Source organism: Hetaerina americana, unplaced genomic scaffold (assembly GCF_022747635.1).
Source record: "Hetaerina americana unplaced genomic scaffold, ioHetAmer1.1.p SCAF_187, whole genome shotgun sequence".
Lineage (NCBI taxonomy): Eukaryota > Metazoa > Arthropoda > Insecta > Odonata > Calopterygidae > Hetaerina > Hetaerina americana.
Window position 1 is genome coordinate 259,821 of NW_027286749.1, and position 24,911 is coordinate 284,731.

The 24,911-nt window shown below is 39.5% G+C and overlaps 1 protein-coding gene across 4 annotated transcripts in view; it reads right to left on the reverse strand.

Moving 5' to 3' along the window:
- LOC139687257 (afadin-like) overlaps positions 1-24,911 on the reverse strand; it is a 266,733-nt gene that overhangs the window by 59,408 nt on the left and 182,414 nt on the right. For 3 of the 4 annotated variants that reach the window (XM_071584395.1, XM_071584393.1, XM_071584396.1), the window contains 3 exons: positions 22,186-22,374; positions 14,704-14,856; positions 4,778-5,027 (listed from right to left, as the gene is read on the reverse strand). In XM_071584395.1, the coding sequence (XP_071440496.1) occupies positions 4,778-5,027; positions 14,704-14,856; positions 22,186-22,374 (592 nt within the window). The remainder of the gene's footprint in view (positions 1-4,777; positions 5,028-14,703; positions 14,857-22,185; positions 22,375-24,911) is intronic. The other variant, XM_071584394.1, reaches the window with a different exon arrangement.

A 24,911-nucleotide genomic window follows, 5' to 3' on the forward strand; every position in this document is an offset into this window, starting at 1 on the left:
TGTCATAATGGAATAACATACTTACAATGTCACAGGCATTTGTAGTCAAGTGCAATATGCCACTGTCGAATGATGATTTTTAAACTCTGAAATTATTGAATAGTAATACCCATTTAGTGGATGACTCTGTTAAAAGTTACTGTTGTGGCTACTCCCGCAGTTTCTTGGAATTACTCTGCATGTTTCCAAGTACATAACTGTTGGATGGAAGAGACTCCAGAGAGTGCAAGTTAACACCAGTTTAGTTTACTTTAGTTGCAATGTTAAGTTGTGAGTGGGATTTCAGTGATGGCATGGGGGAGGCCTCGAGGGGCTCCAATTCAGACCTGTGAGTGCTTGCCCTTGGTGTCAAAATCAATGCAAAGTCAGAAGATGAGCTTGATCAGGATAAGGCCATTCACCTTTCCATGAGAATCTAATTCTCAAGGAATACAGCCATGGCAAAGGGTTGTAGGTCAGTGGATTGCATTTCCTCCTTTGGAGAGCCATTATACAGCAGTGAGAGAGGGAGTGACTGGGTCTGTAAATTTCAAAAGTCAGACGAGAGGGCTCTCTTAAAGGACACATGGACCGAGGAGGCTTCATGGGTCCAGAAAGCTTGTTGCAATTTCATGGTGGTCAAGAAATGGCCATAACAGTGAGGATTACAGACAGTCAACCAAGTGGAATGCTACTTACTGCTGATAAGTACTGCCCACATTTGATGACAGGAGATCCAGAAGCTGCCTACGCCCTTTATAGTCACTCTTGTTGTCTCCACACTGACCTCCTCCAAAAAGAAGAGGCCCAGTGTGAAAATAAACGCGGGAAATACATAATGGGCTTTGGTATAGCCAGCCACACTCCTCATGCCATCCCTACTCCCTTTCTATCGTGGAGGATAGCGAAAATATCACATACCTTCGCAACAGTGCTTAGAAATGCAGTACTCAGTCTCTTTTAATGCATCACGCATCATTGCATAATTACATGCAAAAATTGCCAAGCTACTTTGAAGAGAGATGAAGAATTAATGAAAAATAACAACAAAAGCATTCTTATATATTCTATTGTTTCAGGCTTCACTTCGTGGAAGTAATTAATATCCATTATTAAAATAGAAAGAAAGACTCTGTGGAAAAGTACGAGTCTTTCTTTCTATTTTAATAAAAACATTCTTATTCATAATAATATGCTGCAAATTAATAAAACTTATCCCTGCCCTTTGACTACAACCCTGACCGGGTCTAAGGGCTTGTGCATTCTGATGACCTCTAGGGCAGTACTAGAGGGAACAATATACTACCTTGATCAAAAAGTTCCCGGAATAACCACCGTGTGGCGCTCCCATCGTTCCGATTTGAGTTCTGTTTTTTTTGTTAAATTGGTACATCTGTTGTTGATATTCCCTTTAAATCTTAGTGTCATAACTTGACATTTGCAAAAGTTACGTAGCCAAGAGTACATCTATCTCTGTGTGTGTTGGCGATTTTTTACAATTTCAGAAATGGATTTAAATTTGCAACAACGAACTTGTATTAAATTTTGCGTAAAAAACGGATTTAGTGGCGCACGGACATTGGAAATGTTGGAAAAGTGTTTCGGCAACGATTCTCTAAAAAAAACGGTCGTTTACCAGTGGCACGAGCGGTTCAGAAGTGGTCGTGAGTCAATCGAAGATGATGAACGCAGTGGCAGACCATCGACATCGAAAGTCGGTGAAAAAATTGATAAAGTAAAAGAAATGTTGGTCAATAACCGCAAATTAACCATCAGAGAAATAGCGGAGGACTTGAACATTGCCTATGGATCCGCCCAAGACATTGTGGTTAATGATTTGGGTTTCCGTCGTGTAGCAGCAAAGTTGGTGCCAAGAGACCTCAATTTCATGCAAAAAAGAGACCGTGTTGACGTCGCAAAAGACATGATTTGCGAGGCTGAATCCGATCCCACATTCATCAAAAGGATCATTACTGCAGACGAGACGTGGGTTTATGAGTACGACACGCAATCCAGACATCAGGCAAGTGAATGGCGTTCACCAAATGAGCCGAGACCAAAAAAACCACGTCGTTTTCAGTCAAAAAAGAAGGCAATGCTGACGGTTTTCATGGATTACAACGGTGTAGTGCATCATGAATTTTTGCCAGAAGGCCAGACAGTAAACAAAGAGTATTATTTGGGCGTTATGAGACGTTTGCGTGAAGCAATTCGCCGAAAGAGACCAGAAATGTGGGCAGAAAACTCGTGGATTTTGCACCATGATAACGCACCGTCGCACAGTGCTATCATTATTCGTAATTTTTTGACGAAAAATGCAACAAATACCATCCAACAGCCACCGAATTCACCTGATTTGGCTCCCTGTGACTTCTTTCTGTTCAATCGAGTTAAAAAACCATTACGGGGAACGCGTTTTAGCAGCCGAGAGGAAGTAATGGAAAAATCGCAGGAAGCACTGATGGACATACCGAAAACCGACCGTAACTTTTGCAAATGTCAAGTTATGACACTAAGATTTAAAGGGAATATCAACAACAGATGTACCAATTTAACAAAAAAAACAGAACTCAAATCGGAACGATGGGAGCGCCACACGGTGGTTATTCCGGGAACTTTTTGATCAAGGTAGTAATATTCATCCTGGCAGGGTCACCCCTGCCAGGTAAGTCAAAGGGCCGGAGCCAGATGAAAGGTAGAGCCACACATCATCCATTCCTTAGTGAGGGGGCTGCAAAGGCGTCTGACCCCATAGGAGCACACATTGTGAGATGGAGTCACCATTATAACTATTGTGGAAGGCAATGGGAAATAACCTCAATTTTTATCCCAAGAATGTCATGATGGACAATATGGAGACAATGAGTCAACTATTGGACTGAGCCCAATTGGCCATGCTTTGTTGGTAGTTGGGGAGGCAAGGCTTGCCATGGCAGAAATGAGGTCATTAATAGGGAGGAACACAGAATACAATTAGAATATATTTGTAACGACACACCTCAGTGAAACATTTTTATTTTTCAATGTAGTCTCCGTGTACACCAATGCACTTGGTTCAGTCTTGTTCCAAAGTCTTCATCCCATCTACAAAATTAGATTCTATCAGGGCATCCCAATACCCATCTACTCCTGCTACCAATTCTTTGTTTACAGAGAATCTACGCCGACAAAATTGAAAATTTTGAGCTTGAGGAGGAGATGGAAATCTGATGGAGCCAAATCAGGCGAACAAGGTAGGTTTGGCAATAATTCATATCTTAGTTCATGTATTTTTGCCATGGTAATGACACTTGTGTGTGAGCATGCATTGTCTTGATGAAAGATGACATTCTCCTTTGGCAAACCTGGCCTTTTATCATGTATCTTTTGCTGTAGTTAGTCCAGGAGGTTAGCATAGAATTGTCCAGTAATTTTGTGACCAGTGGGCAGATAATCTATCAGCAGAATCCCCTTTGCATCCCAGAAAACTGAAGCCATCAACTTTCCAGCCAACCAAATTGCCTTTGCTTTATTTGGTGGTGGTGAATCAACATGTTTCTACTGCTTTGACAGCTGTTTTGTTTCTGGGGTATAATTGTGACCAAGTTTCATATGTGGTCACAAACCGGCACAGAAAATCTTGCTAGTTGCTCTTAGAACAGGTCAAACATCGTTTGGAAATTTCTTCTATTCTGATGTGTTTGTGATTCTGCATTAAGAGTCATGAGACCCATTTAGCAGATGCTTTGCTCATATCAATCCTACAGTTAAAAGGTGATAAACTCATTCAGTTGACATTCTTACAGCTTCAATGATTTCTTGCACTCAGTTAGTGAACCTCCAAAGACCATTTTATACATTTTTGCAATAATTTCACATTGCAAAGTAGTGGCACATTTTGGTGGACCACTAACTGGATCATCATCTGAGCTGTCCCTCTCAAACATCAACTCATTTGTTTACTTGGCAACAATTACTAAAAGGAGCAGAGTCCCCCAGAGTGGTCTGGAAGTCAGCATTAATTTCATTTGCTATCATACCTTTCTTTACGAAGTATTTAATCATTTTTTGAGTACCAATTTTTTCAATCTTCACAAATCACTAGATGAGAATGACAACAGGGAGACATCTGCACCACCACAGATCTCTTCCCAGAGCACTGACGTGTAATGTGTTTAATCATAAATGATTACCTATTACTACACGTGAAACTCATTGGGCTGATATTTGGTACTGATTCTGAGAACAAAAAATTACATTACAGCTGTTCTTGTACAGAGAAAAATAAATTGTATTTCATTTAGAAAAGAGTGCTTTCAAACAATGTGTTTTTTTCATTTTAAAAAGTATATTTTTCATTTTCCAGAAATTGGTATGATGCAAATATGCTTTATTATTTTAAGTGTTACCTTAACTTCAACATTTTTACTTAATTTTCAAACATCAGAATGGTTTTACAGCAGTATTATCTTATACTTTTTAATATTAAGACAATGCTATAGAAGTGTGGAGGGTGAAGTACTCTTTTTTTCAATTATAAATTTGTTTTCTGACAACCCAAGTTGAGAAGTTGTAGTTGACTAAGATTCAGAGTCATTTAAGATTATGGTGAATAAAGAGTTATTATTGAAAGACCTCCACTCTAGCCTCTCACTTTGTGAACTCTTCCCTCAGTAGAAAGTGACTGCCCCATGCCACTGCCAAAGGTCATTCAGAGGAGCAGCACTGCAGCCCGTAGTGCGGTTATACAATCATGAATTCAGTGAAAATTCATAAATATTGCATAATAAGGAATCAAAAAGGGGGCCAGCATGCCAACCTTGAACGTAGTCCATCATAGCCAGCTGACTTCTGTGGAATACTGTTAGTGGATGAAGTTCGGCTGTAGCCAGGGTTGTACACTTCATGGTGGGAAAGGTGCAAGTGGTTTGGTTGCTGCTGCTGTGCCTGGGGGTGGTGGTGGTGTTGATGCTGCCCCACCACTGGTGGTGAAGCACCAATGCTGGCAGAGGAGGGTGCTTGTTGGGATGGAGCACCAATCGTCATGGCACCCACATCTCCATGGCCACCTGCAGGATATCAAGTTAAGATGGGAAGGTGTTACCAAAAGCCATCAAATCATAAAATTCAGAATCATGAAGAAAAAAATGAGCAGTGCTCCTTCATCAAATTATACATTAAAATTGAGAAAAATAGATTTTTATTAGATACTTCAAAAAAATTAGTGAACAAAGTTGCACAACAATTTATCAATCTAAAAATTTAACCTTGGTGAATAAACCATGAAATCTCAACCTAACAGTTCTCAAATTCCAAAATCCTCAAAATTCTTTCATATGAGGGTGGTACAATAAGTCCTTGGAAAATCCAAGAGATGGAGCTCGTAGCATCGAAAATAAATTTTTTCCATTAAATAACACTCCTAAGTAGTCAGCTCCTAAAGTTTCAGCTGTATCCGTCATATGGTTTCATCGCTACCATCGATTGAAGCAAACAACTTTAATTTGTCTATAAAAATGAGTTTCTAGCAGTGATTAAACACTTGTATTTGAAAGGGTTGACGTTGAAAGAAATCAAAGCTGAGTTGGACAAAGTTCATGGCTCATACGCTCTTGTGTTTGCAACTGTTTACAATTGGGTGAATGAGTTTAAACGTGGTCGCACATCCACAAAAATGAATGCAGATCTGGACACCCTGTGGAAGTGTCTACCCCGAAATGATTAACAAAATCCATAATATGATTTTGAGTGATCGATGACTCAAAGTGCGTGAAATATTAGAAGCAAAAGGCCTATCACAAGGTACAGTAGCTTCAATTTTGCACAAAAAATCTCGGCAAGATGGGTGCTGCGTTTACTCACAGCAGAGAATAAATGCAATCGTTTGGTCGACTCTGAGGTTGTTTTGGTGCTTTTCCGTCTCAATCCTGATGAGTTTCTGCGTCGATATAACTTTTGATGAAACATGGATACACTCGGAGGAAAAGCAACAGTCAAAACTTTGAATTTTTGAAGGCAATTGGGCTTCAAAGAAGGCGAAGACGGCCAAGTCAGCCAGTAAGGTCATGGCCACGGTCTTGCTTGCGGAATCATCTGCATTGAATACTTGAAAAAGGGAACAACAATAACAGAAGAGTCTTGTGCATCATTATTGGAATGGCTGAGCAAAGAAATCAAGGAGAAAAGCATCCTCATCTGAAAAAGAAACAGATTCTCTTTCATCAAGACAATGCACGGGTGAACACCTGTGCAGTCGCAATGGCCAAAATTATGGAATTGAAGTTCCAATTATTAGAATATCCACCGTATTCACCAGATTTGGCCCCCAGTGACTATTTCTTATTTCCAGACTTGAAGAAATGGCTTGGCGGACGAAGGTTTACGTCTAATGAGGAAGTAATTGATGAAACAGATGCCTATTTTTAGGAGCTTCCAAAATCATACTTTTTAGACGGCTTAAAATATGTCAAAACCTATACCAAGCAAAGTGCATTCACAGACAGATTTAATTTTTTGTTTTAATTTGAAGAAAATTGCTGCCGAATCATAGCGATTACTTTTAGAAATTCCAAAGAAACTGCGGAAGATGCCGCAACACATTTAGAAGTACTTTTAGAACATTATGGTAGACATGCTTCATTGCAAGATACGTATGAGCAATGGTTTTGGCATTTCAAAAGTGGTGACTTCAATGTTGCAGACAAGGAACACAGAAAACTGTCAAAACAGTACAAAGATAAGGATTGCAAGCATTGTTGGATGAAGAGATTCACAAAACCAAAAACACAAGTGCAAAAAACATGGGTAGACCCGAGACACCATCCAAATCGACTGCAAGGAGGAATCACTTCGGCAGAAAGACAATGCTCCATGTTTTGGTGGGACCAGAAGGGTGTGATCTATTATGAGCTGTTAAAACCTGGGGAAACGGTTGATACGGGACACTAACAACAAAAACTAATTTGAACTGTTTGCTACTGTAAAAAGACCAGAATACCATAAGAGGCAACACGAGGTCATTTTCCTTCGTTACAATGGTCCATCACATATGGCAAAACTGATCAGTGACACGCTGGAAGCACTCAACTGGAAAGTTCTACCCCATGCGGCTTACTCATCAGACTTGGCTCCTTCCGATCACCACTTGTTTACATTGATGGGTACACTTGCTGAGCAGCACTTTGTTGAGCACAAGATTTTACACGCATGGTGTCCACAAATTGAATGAAAGATGGCAAATATGTCTAACTAGCAATGGAACATACTTTGAATAAGGCTCCTCTGATAATTATTCTGATTTTTGGAAAAAACTGGCGTTTCATACTTGTACACCTGGTAATTGATGTAAAATCTCATTTCTTCTTGGAGATGAACCTTTTTTTATCATATCTTTTTTCTTAAGTCCCATTCACAATAACAGGTGGGTGTGTGTGTGTGCTTTATATGTTTGAAAATTGAGGTAATGCATTCAAGGTGCATGAAAATCAATTTCTAAATGAGCAGATAAATGCAAATATACAAAGTATGCATCTAACTTTTACACTCATGAAATTCATTGATTCATTCATTCATATAATTCAGCATAACTCTGTAATTCCTTGATTGCCCTGAACTGCTCTCTCTCTCTCTTCACTTCAGGATACCAACTCGATCCACCCACACCCACTCCCTACTCCATCTCCGCCTATTCCTCGAATATCTCTCACCAAGCGCTCACCTTTACTATTTCGCCTCACCTCCCTTCTCAGTTCACTCCCTCCATCCTTCTAATTTATCATGCAACAATTTCACCACCCAAGCTATAACCCACCTTTCAACAAATTAAATTTTTCCCCTCTCCATGCTCTGTTCTCGTTGTTTATTGTTACGCTGTAATTGTATTTTGTCCTCTTTATTGTTTTTGTTATATTTTTCACTGTAAACTGGCCTTACTGTTGTAGGTGAAAAATGTTTTAAAATAAAATAAACAAATAAATGTAATTTATTGCCCAAATTTTGAATTGTACTCCATATTATTAGCAGTGTACATGTGGTACAATTTTCACTGATTTGGAATCACAGCTGAAGGGATCCCATTATGGGATCTTACATCTATTCTTCCCTCTAACCCAGCTACATCTACATCTACACAATACTCAGCAGGCTGCAGCAAAGGGCACGTGGCGGGAGGTGTTAAGTCACCATCTCATCTAGATGTTGATATTTCAATGCCTATTTTATGATACGAATTTTTGCTTTATAGCATCTATTCTTTGTTTGAGCTCAGTTGAACCTCTTCTACCAAGTTATACACCTGTCCAAATAAAAGAAGGATCCCACTGGTCCTAGTTTCACTCCTGGAATTATGATACGTGTCTTCTCTCTTTTTCCAGCTTCTCTTTTCCAAACATGCCTTATCCACGCCCACAATTCAAAAGTATCCAATTTACAACTAATATCTAGCTGCAATGGCCATGTAACAACTCTATACAACTCCATACTACATATCAAAGTACATATCAACCCCTTGGCTGACTGACAAACTAAAGCTTGGTCATCAACAAACCTAACTGATTTTAAGAATTCCCCACCCACTTTCATTCCTACCTCCACTTCTTCACATACCTCTTTAATCATTTCTTCTACAAAAAGTTTGAACAGCAATGGTGATAATGGGCAACCCTGCCTTACACCTCTTCCTAACACTGCACTCCCCATTCCCCACTCACACCTGAGCAGTCTGAGACATGTACAGGTTGCCGATTGGCCTCTTATCCCTCCAATCTATTCTTATTTCCTGCAATAAAGTCATTAATTCTACCCATGTCACTCTATCAAGTGCATTTCAAAGGTCTATGAAACAGACAAATACGAGCTGTTTGTACTCAATGTTCATCTTGATTAGTGATCTCATTCCTCCAATGGTATCACGCATGCCTCTCCCTTACCTGAACCCAAACTGATCATTCCCTAAGTAATCCTTTGCTCTGCTCCCCATCCTCTTATTGATGATCCTGAGAACCACTTTAGCTGTGTGAGAAATAACACTTATGGTTCTGTATTCCTCATATATGGCTGAATTTTCCTTTTTTGGGATAAGAACTAACACTGATCTGTAAGTCTTCCAGCCAAACCCCTCCCTCATAAATGCTACAAATTAGCCCACAAAAACACTTCCACACAATCTTTTTAATCTTTAAGTAATTCCGCAGTAATGCTGCATACTCCCACAGCCTTATTTGATTTCATCTCCCTTAATGCCCTTTCATCTCACTGTCTAGTATGCCTCGACCGAAACTATACTCAGCTTCATAATACTCTCTTTCTTCATCTACCTTTCCTGGCCTTATGTCTTTGCCATACAGTTCTTCTATCCATTCCTTCCACCTCTCTTGGATGTTCAATGGTTCCAATAATGTTTATCCTTACGTAACTTTGATTGTTTGCAACGTATTTTCCCTTCTTACTTCCTGGTAGAGATTTCACCTTCTTGTATAGAGCATCTATTTCATCCTTCCTCTGCAAACTTTCCATATCCTTTCACTGAATCTTCCACCATGCTTCTTTTTATTTACTTGTTATCCACCTTACTTTATTATGTAACTCTATACACTTCCTTCTACCTACTTTAGTTTACATTTTTCCACTTTTTACTTTAACCTATCTTTTTAATCATCCCATCCACAATTCATGGTTTCCTTGTCCTTTTTCTATTTCTAGTTCCTATATTTCCATTTGCGGCTTTCCATTTCTTTATTTTAATTTGTTCCCATTTTTCTTCCGTATTACCCATCTCCCTTTCCTCACTCATGGTTTTCTACAAAGCCTGCTGAGTATATGGCTGCATAGGTTTTCGCGGCGGTGGTTTGAAGTATTCTGCATTGTCGGGTTTCACCGCGTCGTTGTTTGATTCAGACAACAGTTTCGCCGAAGTTGCATTCGGCGTCTTCAGGTCGAAGATGAGAGACTCTTGAGGGAATTTTGCCACCCTTATATAGGTGGTCCCGTCTAGTGGCTGCTCGCTGATTGGTCCGTTCCTGGAGAACTCTCTTCCACGCGTTGTGGAGATGGTAGCCTTCATCTCTGTTAATGTTCTCCGGGTTTTTTACGATCTCAATTGCTTCCCTAATTAACCGTGGGTAGTATCTACTCTCCTTGGCTATTATGTTTGCTTTTTGGAATGAGATCTCGTGACCGGGTTCACTCCATTGGTGTTCTGAAATGGCCGACACGTGAAACTGCTTCTTTGTTGTTGCCTGGAGGTGTTCCTTCATCCGAACTTTCATTGAGCGGCATGTTTCTCCGATGCAGGCTTTCCCACATGAACAGGGTACTTGGTAGACCCCTTCGTATAGGTCTTTCGGAATTTGGTCCTTCGGTCCAGGGAGAGCGTCCGCTATTTTCTTGCTGCAGTTAAATCTTTTCACCACGTCATGTTTTTTCAGGACTCTGGCTATTTTCTCGGATGTTCAGGATACGTAGGGAATAGTAGCGTATGCATTTGGGTCCGGTTCCATCTGCTTGATGGACTTGTCCCAATCCCGTCTTCGCCTTTCTTCCCTGGCGGTCCTTTTAAGGACCATATCGTTCCGATCGCCATTTTGCTGCAATGCTTTCAGGAGATGTTTCTTTTCCGTTGGCAAAGAATCGGCGTCAGAAATTTCATAGGATCGGTGAACTAGTGTGTCCACCAAAAAAGTCTTCTGGAGCGGGTGGTGGTGAGAGGCTGCGTTAAGATAACGGTCAGGGTGTGTCTTCTTCCTGTAGACAGCATGTCCCAGCTTCCCAGCACTCCTCCTCGTGACTAACACGTCCAAGAAAGGTAGTTGGTTGTCCTTTTCTACTTCCATCGTAAATTTGATGGAGTGATGTTGTGAGTTTAGGAACTCGAGGAATTTCTGAAGTTCTGCTGTGCCATGCTGCCAGATGACGAAAGTATCATCCACATATCTTAACCACATCCTTGGTTTTTTCTCGTACTGGTTAAGAGCTTTCTCTTCAAAATACTCCATGAACAGGTTAGCTACTACCGGAGACAGCGGCGAACCCATGGCTGCTCCCTCTGCCTGCTCGTAGAATTCTCTGTTCCACAAAAAGTAAGCATTCTTGAGGCAATGCTCCACCAGTGTGGGGAAGTCTTCCGGGATGCCGTTTGAGGTAAGGCGTCTGATGATCTCCACCGAATCCTTTATCGGGATGTTGGTGAAAAGTGAGGCAACATCGAAGCTCACCAATAATTCATCGCTGTCAATTGTCATCTTTTTCAGGATGTCGATGAAATGTCTGGAGTTTTTCACGAATGACGATGCTTTTCCAACGTAGAACTGTAGAGATTGGGCCAGGTATTTCGCCAGCCCATATGTTGGGGCATCGATCTGGCTGACAATAGGTCGGAGTGGTATCCCCTCCTTATGTATTTTCGGCAGTCCGTATAATCTCGGTGGTTTTGGGGCCGAAGAAAATAGTCCACGTTGTTCTTCCCTCGGAATGAGGGATTTCTTTATCAGAGCTATATATATATAGAATACTTCAAAGCCTGCTGATACTCCTTTTTCGACCTGATTAGTGCTTATACACTGCATTTCCTAAACCATCTTCCCTGTTTTATCTTTTTGAATTGGTCATTATGCTTCACAATTACTAAATTGTGATCCAAGTCAATTGTGATCCAAGTCCACGGTGATTTGAGTCCACAGAGTTTCCCCCAGGAAACTGCATGAATTGGTCGTACTGTTCCTAAGCATGTGCCTCACCATAATATAACCTAACTGATACCTTTCTTAGTCACTTGGCATTTTTCATGCGTACCTACGCCTTTTGTGTTATCTAAACAGTACCTACGCCTTTTGTGTTGTCTAAACAAAGTGTGGGTGGTGACTCACCCCTGTCTCCTGCAGAACTTAATTGCTCTCTCCCCTCGGTCATTACTCGTGCCTAAACTGTAGTCCCCCACCTCATCACCATCTCTGCCTTCACTTACTGTTGCATTCCAATCCCGCATCACTATCAAATGTTTCCCTGCAGGAACACACGCGATTATGTCCTCTAACTGATCATATACCCTATTGACCTCTTCCTCCTTATGACTGCTCGGTGGCATGTACACCTGAACAATGACCAGGTTTGTAGGTTACGGTTGTACTTTTACAAATACTATTCCATCAGTCACTTGCTCCACATTTACTATACTGTTTCCTACATTTTTATTCAACATTATGGTAGCCCCTCACTGGCTCTCTTCCCCTCTAATGTATATTGCTCTATAACTATCCTTCCATCTTACCTCACACAGCCCTAACACATCTATGTTCCCTCATTCCATCTTTCACAATGTCCTCTAATTCTTCAACCCTTATCATTTTCTCATCATTCCAAATTCCTATTCTAACTAGTCCCATTGACTTTTCTGAATCTTCTGTTCTGCTGATGTTGCTATCACTTTTTCTCTGTAAGGATGTCGTGAGATGATGACTGTGGAAGTCTTGCCTCTCCCACTGCCAGGCACGACATACAGCCAATTGGGTTGAATCCCGGAGTTGCCAGGACTCACATTCTCTATATTGTCCATCATTATATTCTTGGGAATGATACTTGAGGTGGTTTCCCGTTGCCTTCCTCAATAGTGTTTTTAACGTGATACCATGACACAATGGCCAACCCACTGGAATCAGATGCCTTTGCAGCCAACTCTATAAGGAACAGATGCTGTGTGGACTACCTTGCCAGGAGCAAATATCACTGCTCCCACCAGCACAGCTCTATGGGTCATCAGAATGCACAAGCTCTTCCACTACGTCAAGGATATAGTCCATTGGAACGGATTGCCACATTTAATGGCTTGTCCACACATACCATATTTTTTATGTTTAACAGACATTACACTAATTGTTGTGCTCTTTGCATTTATCTGTTCTTTGTTTCTCCAGTATTTCAATCATCAACTCTCCTTGTAGTCTTTGGGTAGATTTTTTCTGTCTGATCTGTCTTTGATAAATCTAAATAGGGAATCATATGCTTTGACCCAGAATACCTTGATTATTTCTCTGTTTATTTTGGCATCTCCTTGCACCTCGTTCTTCCATAGGTCTTCCATGGATTTATCAAATCACTTCTATGCATTTCTGGACCCCATCCATTTTCTCTCTTTCATCAAGATGTCATCTTCAATTAAGTCACTTTTCAAGGATTTAAGCCCTTGTTTAAGTACTTCAATGTATTCCTTCTATCACTTCCGAATGTCTACATCTTCTATATTTCCATGAGCATCTCCAACATTGTGAAATCTTTTTACTTTCACTCAATTATCTCTTCACTAGTTCATAAGCAGTCTCGGTGTTTTTCTCCTTCATGTTGTCACTTAGCAGCAGGTTTCCGGTCATCCTTTACGGCCCTCTTACACTACTATATGACTTTGTACCGAAACTTTTTCATCAAGGGCTTCCTCGGTTACATTTCTTAGACCACTGTATTTCCTTCTGGTTTTTTCTAGGAGGCCATTAACATATCGCATCTCAAAATTCCAGAAATGATATATTAGAATGTCACACTAGAACACACATCTGTAAATGGGGATAAAATGAAAATTTTCCCAAGGTACATCAATCGCAATAGACCACATTTGAAAGCACAACAACGTGTGCTGCACTGTGATAATGCGCAGGCATTCGTTGCCATTGTTGTTTCTCAATGTCCCTCAAGTACCAATGTGAAGTGTGTTCCCTATGGTCCAGCTCCATGTATTTTTTCATCTTTTCCCAATGTGAAGGAACACTCCCAATGAGTGTAGGGCACATTTCATCATCAGAGGCAGTGGTGAAAGGTTGAGTGCTAAGGCAATTTGTGGGACCTGTCAAGAAATGGCCTCCAGCCTGTCTTTGTGGCCACGCTGGGAAAGAGGTGTGAGCTGCATTCAATCCGAACTCCCCAGAGAAGGACCATTAACATTTGGAGGGGGAGTGAAGGCTTCTAAAGATTGTGGCCATGTTTTATAGAATAGGCCTGGTAGAACATCTTCTTATATGAGAAATCATATTTAATAATTTTCAATGCTGGCCTTCTTTTCGTGTATTTTTCCCAAATCCATTCAAAATGTAAATTCAAGGAATCACTACAGTTACATTTATGCTGATTATGACAAAAATGTACATTCAGAACTATCAGATTGGTTTGACTGAAAAGAAAGCAATAATGCAGTCTAGCATTTACAACTTGTGAGGTAAATTTAAAAAGTTCCCCTCAGACAACAACATAAAAAGGAAAAAGAAGTTCCAGCAGAAGAAACTGCTATGAGTATCCTGGGCACATTTTCAATACAAAGTGGGTGCTTATAACTGGAGATGTAAGGACACTGAAGTGGTGTTCTAGAGATTGTATCCATAAGTCAACAAATCTGGTTACACTCCATCTAACCATATTGATTTTAAATATGCTAGTTACATTTCCAAAATTGAAGAAATACTATTTTAACATATGCTAAAATGTTTCACTATGTAGAGAGTCCATTTACAAGAGGAATAAATACACTGGAAAGGTAAAATGTTGAATATTTAAGTTATAAAACAATTGCAACAAAATATATAATAAATATGAGATGACACAATGAGAAAAAATGAGAGGGGAGGAGGGGGTTATGTTGTATTCAAATCAAAATTAGTTTTTTATTGCCATATCTTCAGCTTAAAAATCAGCAACTTCCAAGCTGAACTACTCCTCCCGTGAAAACCTTAAAGCGTGCACAAACGAATACAATGGGGAAATGCCACTTACTGTTGAGTGAGGGCACAGATTTTGAGCCATGCATAGTGGGCAAGTGTGGAGGGGGGAGTAGGTCTCCCATTCGACCTGATGACCCCAGGCTGCCATGGGCATGCTCGCCTTGCACCTTGGACGGCAAATCCCGCTCGCTCATCCGTCTGGGACCTGATCACAAGACAATGCTCACACTTAGCATTTATTTTCACAAAGTCACACAGACATCCACATGAATCTATTCGTGTGGGATAGCTCAATTTCCTTTTCCTTTCACAGTTAAAATATGTCCACTAAGTAAATTCTGAGAGTGCCAAATTTACAATTCTGCTAGGGTCAATTCAAAAAGGCCACCAAAAAGCAAATACCATGGACTCTCTCTCATTATGAATTTCCCAGCAGATAGCAAACCCATTCCACCAGGCCCTGGTCGCAATTAAACTAAACACTAAACATGTTATCTCATTTTGGCTACCTCTTTTAGAAGTTTGACAAAAGCCAAAATTTATATTCATCAATGCATGAGTAGTGAACCCAGAGGTAAAATGAATGAAAAAAGTAATTACAACAGTAACTTATCACATAATAAGATTAAATTTATTTCAAATGATATTTCCATTAAGTTGAGTGTCATGAAATATGATTACTTAAGCATGTGGGTGAAATGGAAAAAAACATTTACAATCATGAAAAATTATATAGAATGTTCTACAATACTTCTTGGTGATGTCACCTCACCAAATACCAATTGCAATAATAAATCTCAATTTAGTCAAAGCCCATATCATGAACTGGACTTAAAGAATGAAAATGATGGATTTAGAAAATGACATACTTAAAATAGCTGTGCTATCCACCCTAAGAAACAATAACGGAACTGTCATCAAACAAAAAAACTAATGCATGGATTTGAATTAATGATAACAGTGAATTCATATGTATACAATGAATGAGATTTTATAATCATTAATTATTAAAGAAACCCAGAAGGCAAAAATTAAACATAAATATGGAGGTCCCTTTTTAAACACAGACAGATTTTCAACATTGTTGAAGTTAATGCATTATTTGAGGCCTATTGTCCCATGCTTGAGCGGTCGCATGGTGTAGGTCTTTGCATTTCCTAGTAGTTGTCCCATATTTCCCAGGCCAATAAGATGCATTTCTTTTACTACAAAATGTGTTCTAAAATCTGCCTGCGTCTTATGGGCCTTATGGGATACGTGGGTATAATTTTGACCCATCATACCCAAGCCATTTCACTGGAAAAATAGAGACTATTACATATTTCTTCCCGCATCAGGCATTTGAAAATGGTTGTTGCTTTTACAAATTTTAATGCGTTGGGCCAATGGGGTTGTCGCCCCCCCCGCTAATTAACACATGCACACATTGTATCTCTCTTTTGTTTAAATCAGAGTCTACAGGCATTCAACCTTTATTAGTATGAGAGTGTTGTAAAAGGCATAGAAAATACATCGTTGCTTTTACTACAAATTCTGATAATATCAAAATAATGACAGAAACTATGCATTGCTTAAAAAGTTAAAATGGCAATAACCTCATGGGACTTTAAGAGAGAAGATTATCATCAAGTGTTGAATTTAAACTTGAATTCGTGAAATACTCTTCAAAAACATTTTGGCCCAGTAATAATGGATTTCTTGGATTCCATGATCAATATACATTGATATATGTGTAATTGCTAACTTTTTTACTTAATAATTGAAATTTTATCTTTGTTAAGTGTTAACATCAAAATATTTTCAAAGCATTTTTCGTAAATTCTGACCAGAAAAATCAGGATGCATCTTACCCCTGCACCCTGTCCCCCTGTGCATATTATGCGCTGAGCAACACTGTATAATAGAGTGAACTTTATACAATAACAATTTAGACCTGTCATAAATTAAAGATACTGAAGTATAACTACATGGTAAAGGATGTAACGACTATGTCTAAAATAAGTGGCATGGGGCATTTAGGCCAGAAAATGTCACAATGAGTGGCTCACAATTGGTTTTACAAACTGGGATTTAACAATGGGAATAGTTTGATAAAAAAAGATTCGTTTGGTTTAAAAAACTGTGAATTCATCTCATTTTAATTAATTGAGCCCAAATGCTTTTCGTCAAAATACACCAAGAGAAAATACATTGCCAAAAGGCAAATTTTAAGATAAGAAAAGCTTCTACTTCTCTGTAAATTAGAAAAAACCCTCATGAGAAACATGCAGAGCGCCATTAAAATGGTATTTCCACAGGCTAACTTAAAGTATGATAGCAAAAAACAGAAACAAAATCAAAGAAACAATTTAATTAAAAATTGGCAATTTCCCATAAAATAAAATTTAATAATGCGACCAGTTTCAATGTAACTACATCATCATCAGGTGAATAATAATAAATTTTATTTTGCAGAAAATTGCCAATTTTTAATTAATTATGATATTCTACCATATCATGCCTGAAACGTCTCTTTTTATTCAAAGAATCACTTCAAGAGGTTATAACTAAGCGCAGAGGATACTGGGGTAATTTCCAAGGAGGATGTCCTTCAGAACCAGCTCTCATTGCCCATCCAATTTGCAATTTGATGGAATAGTAGTGCAATAAAAGGCCCCATATTTAGCTGAAAAATGGAGTGAATGAGACTCAAGGGTTTCTAGTGGATGGGTTGAATGACTCAGGAAACAGGGATGGAAGGAAAAATGCTTAAAGGTAAGTATATTTCCCAGCAAATCAGCCCGAGACTTATAAGACAAAGTCATACCCATACACCCTTGGTTCATAAAATGGATTAGATACATATAAAATGATCATAATCACTAATTTTACACTATGCCTTAGTTTTTCATAGAGTGACTGTTCTTTTATTGTTTCTTAGAGTACATAGCACATCTATTTTAAATATATTATTTTAAACGTCCATCATGAGGAAGTAACAGCTTTACAGTGATTTATCATCCAAATCTGAAAGAAAATGACACATTTGACTCAATGCAAATTATGTCAATCATTAAAAAACTATCAACCGTACACCTCAATTTCATGCAGCCATGCGGTTAGTATTCAATGAAAAACCCCAAAAAAACACAAAAGACAGCGTGCGCATTTACACCAAACATCATCATCATCAGGGAGTAGTGCCTGAAAAATTGGAAAAGTGTACAGAATGGAGTAAAAGAATTAGAAATGGTAAGGAAGGTAGAATTGAAAACATTTTTTGGGCTTATAATCTCTCTGATTCCACCTTCCCTGCCCCATTCCTCGGTTGCCTTTTATGTGCATTCATATCCCTTTCCCTTATATCTATATCCATGTGAATGAATAGGTGTTTGTCATTTGGTAGGTTTTTCATCTTTGAATGCATATTGGCCAATGCGTACCCAGTCTACATCTTCCTCCCTATCATTGCAGGAGTTCAGTCTTCCATGCATTACTACCCACCCTCCCCCTTTGTGAGAGTATCCTTGAATAGGCATTGTTTTCCATTGTTAAACAGGCCAAAGTGCCATCACATGAAATCCCATTGGATATGTTACTGAGTCACACTGGTCAATTCCGTTAGACTTACTTTTATGCAATGAACTCCTGCTGCTTCCGGGAATTACTGTCGCGCAGGTGAGTTGATGGACAACTGTTTTGCCCCCAGTCCTCGAGGCATCTTCAGGTCGAAGGCTTGAACTGGGGATGAAACAGTTGTCCATCAACTCACCTACACGACGGTAATTCCCGGAAGCAGCATGAATTCCTCAAATAGACATTGCAGAAGCCAAAGGATTAATTACTTTTATGCTATTATTTATTAACAAGTGCCACTTAATCTTGACTTTAAACAAGTGAATGACTAGTCCCAGTTGACTTCCAAAGTACTCTCAAGGGATTATTATTTGAAATTACATTAATTCGATATTTTAAATAAAACCGTTTTCATCCATAGAGAAAGTATGAATTAGTTTTCATGGAAGCTATTGGCAGAACTACATGGAATTTCAGCAGCAACAGGAAGATTTTTGACTGTTTTGAATTAAAAATTTCCATTTTTGTAAAGCCATAGTATCATCCCAATCATTTGCTATGAACTCATTTGCTTGCTCTCTTTTTACTCAATACCTTTATTAAACATTGCGGGGATCGAGATGGTGTGGTGGCTACCGTGCTGGCTTCCCACCCAGAGGGCCCAAGTTCAAATCCCGGCGGTGTTGAATATTTTTCAGAGGTATCTCGATCCCTACTTGAGGTGCTTTGTGGAGGGCACTTTGAGTGAGTATGCCGTCCGTCGGATGGGACGTTAAGCTGCGGACCCCTTGGCACCTTTCGTAAAGAGTCGGCTAATGCCAACGCCGGGTTTCTCTCCACCCTTCATCATTTCCTATCCATCCCCTATGGTGCAAATGACCTCAGCTGTCGGTCACCTCCCCTCAAAAACTACTACTACTTGAACATTGCATCACTACAGAAAAAACCTACATGTAACAAAATTACAGTTGCTCGCTTACAAAATATTTACGAGGGAAATGATTGAACTAGGGAACACCATCCGCTGATTCCAGTGATACACACATACGCACCCTCAGACGTCACTAGCATACATAGAATTAGCCAGCATTAAAGGTACTATTGTCTCAACTGATAACCTAAACATATGTACAGAATAGATTTAAGAGCTTATTCCAACAAAAGTCCTAAATACAAATGCAATTCATGGCCAAAAAATAAAGTTTTTTCGAGATATTATGCTGGTCAGTTTAGCAATAGAATGGGAACGTGACTCATAAAGGAAAGCCTAGGTCCATGAATACAAGATAGCAAAATAGAATAAATGCCATGGGAGATGAAGTGGGAATAGATAAAATCCCGGCAGGATAAGGCAAGTGACATAGTTTGCTATACAAAAATACCATAAAAATAAGACACTGGATGTGAGATGGTCTTCCCATTACCATGACCTGTACAGTAATTCTATTTGATTATCATGTTGCACTTACCTATCTCATACAAAGATGTAATGCCTCAACAAAGATTACCTATTTGCCCAACTAAATTTAAACTCCTGCACAGACTTGATTCTAAACTAACCAACTGGTTTTAAACCTGAATAAAACCCAAGAGAGACCATCTTTGGTCTCAGCGATGAATTCTCCTTTGTTGACTAAACTAAAACCAACAGGCTTTTTTCCGGATAAATACTCAACAGGGACACTTCTTGCTCTTTGCTGAGCAAATATCTAGCAATGACCCATTTGTGCACTAAGGGAACTTAAATTCTCAATAACAAGGAAAATTTATTGCCAATATGCCATGAATTCTTTCACCCTCTAATTAATTTGTCTAGAACCTTGGGCCAAGGTTGGTTGACTGGTGTCAAAGACATTTCTATTTTGTAAAAAGGTAATATTATGCATTAAAAATTCACAGCCAAAGGAAGCTAGCAGAACTATTTTCATTGATGGTTCCTTGACCATTTACTTACTCGAGAAGTTGAAACCTCTATGTCAAATGAAGACCAATTCCAACAATTTTTCTCAAGGGCAGATGCTTGCATGCATGACACTTGGTACAGACATCAACCTAATGGACCTCGTCATAATTTATGCAACTAAAAACTTAAATTTTGGATAGAAAATAAGGCTATTGTACAACTTACATCAAAATGCCTCAGGTTTAAGCAATTTGAAAACAAAATTTGTGCTAATACTTGTCATTAACTCTCTCCACTCGCTACATCAATTCCTTAATAACAATATCTTGAATGCTGTAATTTAATACATATGAATACAACGCACACCTTCCTTTAGACAAAACTTTGATTCATGAACCTTTTTGAAATGCTTTAAGTTGATTATTTCAAATGTATTATTTCGTGAACATTGATCTAAACAATAAAAATTGGGTATGATTCTTAAAAATAACATATTTCCACCAAAAGAGCAACATGGCATAATTATTAAACCAAAATAATTAATATGAGTCCAAAGTTTCCAAAATTAACAGTAACCCAAATATAAAATTTTAGTCAAAATTCAAGGATCAGAAATTATAAATTGTCTCCCATGTGCAACCAGAAAGTTTTCCATACCTGATGCAATATGGTATAATATTAATTAAATTTACAATTGATTCTAAGGAATTAACAGTCACAACTGAAAAAATTGTACTTAAACAATATACTAGAAAATAATAAAAATATAAAAAAATCAGCATCAAACAAAACCTTTAAAATTCAAACATTATAGCTAAACAATACTTAGCATAACTAATGTGGAACAAGGTAGAAGTAGCATAATTACACAAAAAATCACAAAGAAACAGTTTAACCAAGTTTAACAAAAAAAATAATCAATCCTTGGTATCTTTGTCCTTAAACATTATTTGATACAATGTTTAATAAAATAAATAAATCATCGATCATTCAAAAACAAAAAAATGATCATTAAAACTGCACTAAAAAATATGTGTTCTACCATCTCAGTGATTCCTCAATTTGCAACAGTGCATGCTCCCCCTACAGAAACACACAAAAGCTCTCTTGTACTCCAATAATAAATGCAGGCAGTGAGAGAGAGGAGGGAAAGAGGCGGCTATCCCTCAAGTGCCTTACTGGTGGCAGCAATCCCTACAGCTTTCTCCTGGTGGGCAACATTACTCCTTTTCCTTTGCCCATCCTCCCCCCTCCAGGAGGAGACGGTGGCTAGGTTGTCCTCACTCCATGGCCGCCAACCCATTGGACCCAACAGACACTGCCTCCCACCCGCACCACCACCAAAAGGCGAGGAGAGCTTGGGGCAGAGGAGGCGGTACCTTATCTCCCCAGATCCATGCAGGGTTGTTGCAGCCTTTGTCGAGGTGCCAGGTTTCCACCCACAGATCCCATGGCCTTCCTCATATGCACTGTCAGTAATCTGGCTTATGTCCGGCATGGAGGCACCACTCCACCACATACCGCTGCTGTCCCCATTCAGGGCTGCAAAGTGCCTAGCTAGGGCCGCCACCCTCCCGCTGCCCATCCTCACCTCCCGTGGCGAGCGCCACATGGCCGCCACGCACCTTTGGTCAGGCGACCTCTCTCGCCACTTGACGCTACGAGAGAGGTCGCCGTCACTCCAGGAGCACTTGGACTCCCAGTTTGAGGTGAGGAGATCGGTATCATCGCTCGAGACCGAGGCCAACCTCTCAGAGCCGGACAGCAGTCGAGAAAGACTGGACCTCTCGGGGGGACTACCGCCTGCAGGGGGGACAGTGCCCTTTTCCACCCCTTCCCACCAATCATCCTCCTCTTCACCCTCCTCTGCACCAGCAGCCCAATCAGAGTTCTCTTCGTCATCCACAAAGCCCTCCTCTGTGTTGGTGCCGCAGTCTGTCGTGGTCCTGCCCCCACATCCAGCCCGGTAGCCCGCAGGGCAGTGGCACCGGGAGCACACCGGCTGCTCCTCTTCAGCCTGCGAGATGACGAGGAGGGGGGCAGCAGAGGGGGGGGAGGGAACTGCAAGGGGCGCACCTGTAGTGATCTGCTCATACTTGTCGGCCATTGGCTGAATGGTACCACCACTGCCCACCTGCTGGTACTGTTGCTTGCGTGGCAGAGGAGGTCGCAGTTGGGGCAGTGATGTGCTGGTGGGCATGCCGGGTCGGGAGGTCAAAGAGTACCGGCCAACCCAATCCTGGTTTATCGATGAGGGCCTGTGTGCTGGCGGGACACGGGGTGACACACATGTGCAGCCACAAAAATGTTAATAAACCTTCAACAACCTATTAACATACTATGTTATCCTGGGCAAAATGGAATCAACTTTTCAAGAAATGTTTGGCTTATTTCTTTATGACATTAAACGTACAACTTTAAGATATTTCTACAATGAGTATACGATTAGGCCAGTTATAAATCGTGGTTTCACAGTATTTGCTCTTTTTCTCAGCAACGAAGACAACGAGGATGAGACGTTTTTGGACACAAGTACAGCAACATTTGCAATCCATGTAATCTCACCTGATGCAGTGCTGAAAGCAAAATCACTAGCTTAAAGTACTGAAACTGATTTGAGAATTGATTCACCTGTAAGTACTTTTTGAACCTTCTCATTTTCAGCCTTCCCAGTACACTCAATGGCATCTATACATGGAGTAATTATCCAAGCATTCAGATTTAAATGCCATGCATGGATGGTCATCCAAGAAAAAAGCATTTGGCTGAACCATCAACTGTAAATAGCAACAGACAACTTTACCATGAAGAACTAATGCTCAGTGTCGGTGCAACCATGAGCCTTTGAGGAGGCACCTATCACTGCCCAACACTGAGCATCAACCCACTCAACATCAATAGGATTTCCTGCTATTTTGCTGACAATTGTGTCGTTTGTAGTGAAAAACATGGCCAGAATAGAAAAAGGTCCCACATGGTATGCGTGCAGCGTAAGAAAGGTGTGCACAGCATTTGTTTGGTCCACCTTAGGTACTAAAGGCCCGATGATAGTGAGAAAAACCCTAATGTGAATTACACAATGGTAAACTGTACACTTAGACAAAGTGCAGAGCAGACAAAAAGTTATGCTTTTTACTAGTTTTTCCTTTCATATTTATAATTCTTTCCACATTTATTTATAGTTATTTATTTACTGTAATAATAGCAGTTTTATTGTAAAATGTTAAAAAAATATACATTAATACTGTCAGAAAGTCAAGATATTATTGCCAAAAAAATATCGTCGAACTTTGAAACAAATTCATATTTTTCAGATGATTATTATTAAATAATTCAATTTATACAAGCTTACATCAAAACCACATCAATATTTAAAGCAATAAGTTCATACTATTATTTTTCCCAAAACAATACATTTTACTAAAATACTGCCCTTTGCACTTCTTGCTGGAACTGTGGGCGGAACTGGGCACTGAAAGGGTTTAGGCCATCTTCTGAGTGAATTGATGTACTTCCTGATCCTAATTGTCCCTTTCTGCTGTGGACCTTAGCTACTTGGGCAGGAGCATTAAATATATAATATAGGTAAGCTTGCCAAACAGTGACCTTCTCAGGGATGATGTAAACAGTTAACAATCAACACAGGCATATGAGAGTTTACGGAATGTGCATATATGTGATTTATAATCATTCAATAGTTCAGTCGGATATCATTATTCCTCACCCTCAACAAAGATATATTTCATGAACTAACAATACTGAAATAATCTGATAATTAGTGCAACACAAAACTAATGGCATCACAAAACTAATAGTTAATTGTCTAAATCTAGTGATTATGTAAGCTCATTGTACGTTGAGTTGAGTACAATCCTTTTATTCAATGTCAGCTGGTCCAAGAAACTTTGAAATTCCACAGAATCAGCTTTTTTGGAAACTATGAAACTTCAATTTCTGATGTAGAAAACTTTCTTTGAAGCATATACCAAGAGTGCTGCTTAGTCACTTCTTTCCAATTCTCTATCATTTCACACTACACTAAAATATATCAGAGAAATGTTATCTTTCGCTAGTTAGACATCATTTAGAATATGCTGCTAGTATATGGCATCCTCACAAAGTTGGGCTGATTGCCGAATTGAATTCCGTGCATGGTAGAGGAGCTAGATTTGCAAAATGCTGTAATGATAAAGTTAGTCGTGTATCCAAAATATTAGAGCAGCTAGGTGGGGAATCACTCCTAGAGCAAAGGTTATATAACAGATGAAATCTTTTGCATAAATTGGAAGACTGTCTCTTTAGCAGTGATGCAGAAAATGTATTATAAGCCGCATCGTACTATGGTAGGAGAGGTCGTATCACTAAAATTAGAGAGATATTAAGTGTAGAACAGATATATTTAAGATGTCAATTTTTCCACATACAATAAGGGATCAGAAAACATTGTCTGACCACGGTAGGGTCATATTCGGGCCAAAATTAGTCTGGTGTGTATTCAGCCCCTGCCACACACACTAGCAGTGGCTAGCAGGGTATTAAAATATCTAATATCAAATCAAAATTAGTTCAAAGTCATGTTTTTTAAATGATTTTTTATCATGGCACTGGCAATCATAGTCCAGTTCACAAGAATGTACACCTTGGCCATTTTGGGCAAATACAATATTTCCTCAACGAAAGAGACATCAGATTGGAGGTAATAAGAAGATTAATATTCCCTTCACACACCATTTCATGCAAACCCCATGAGCAAAATTCATGACAAGCAAGAATATCTCAAGAGAGAGAGACAGGCATGATAA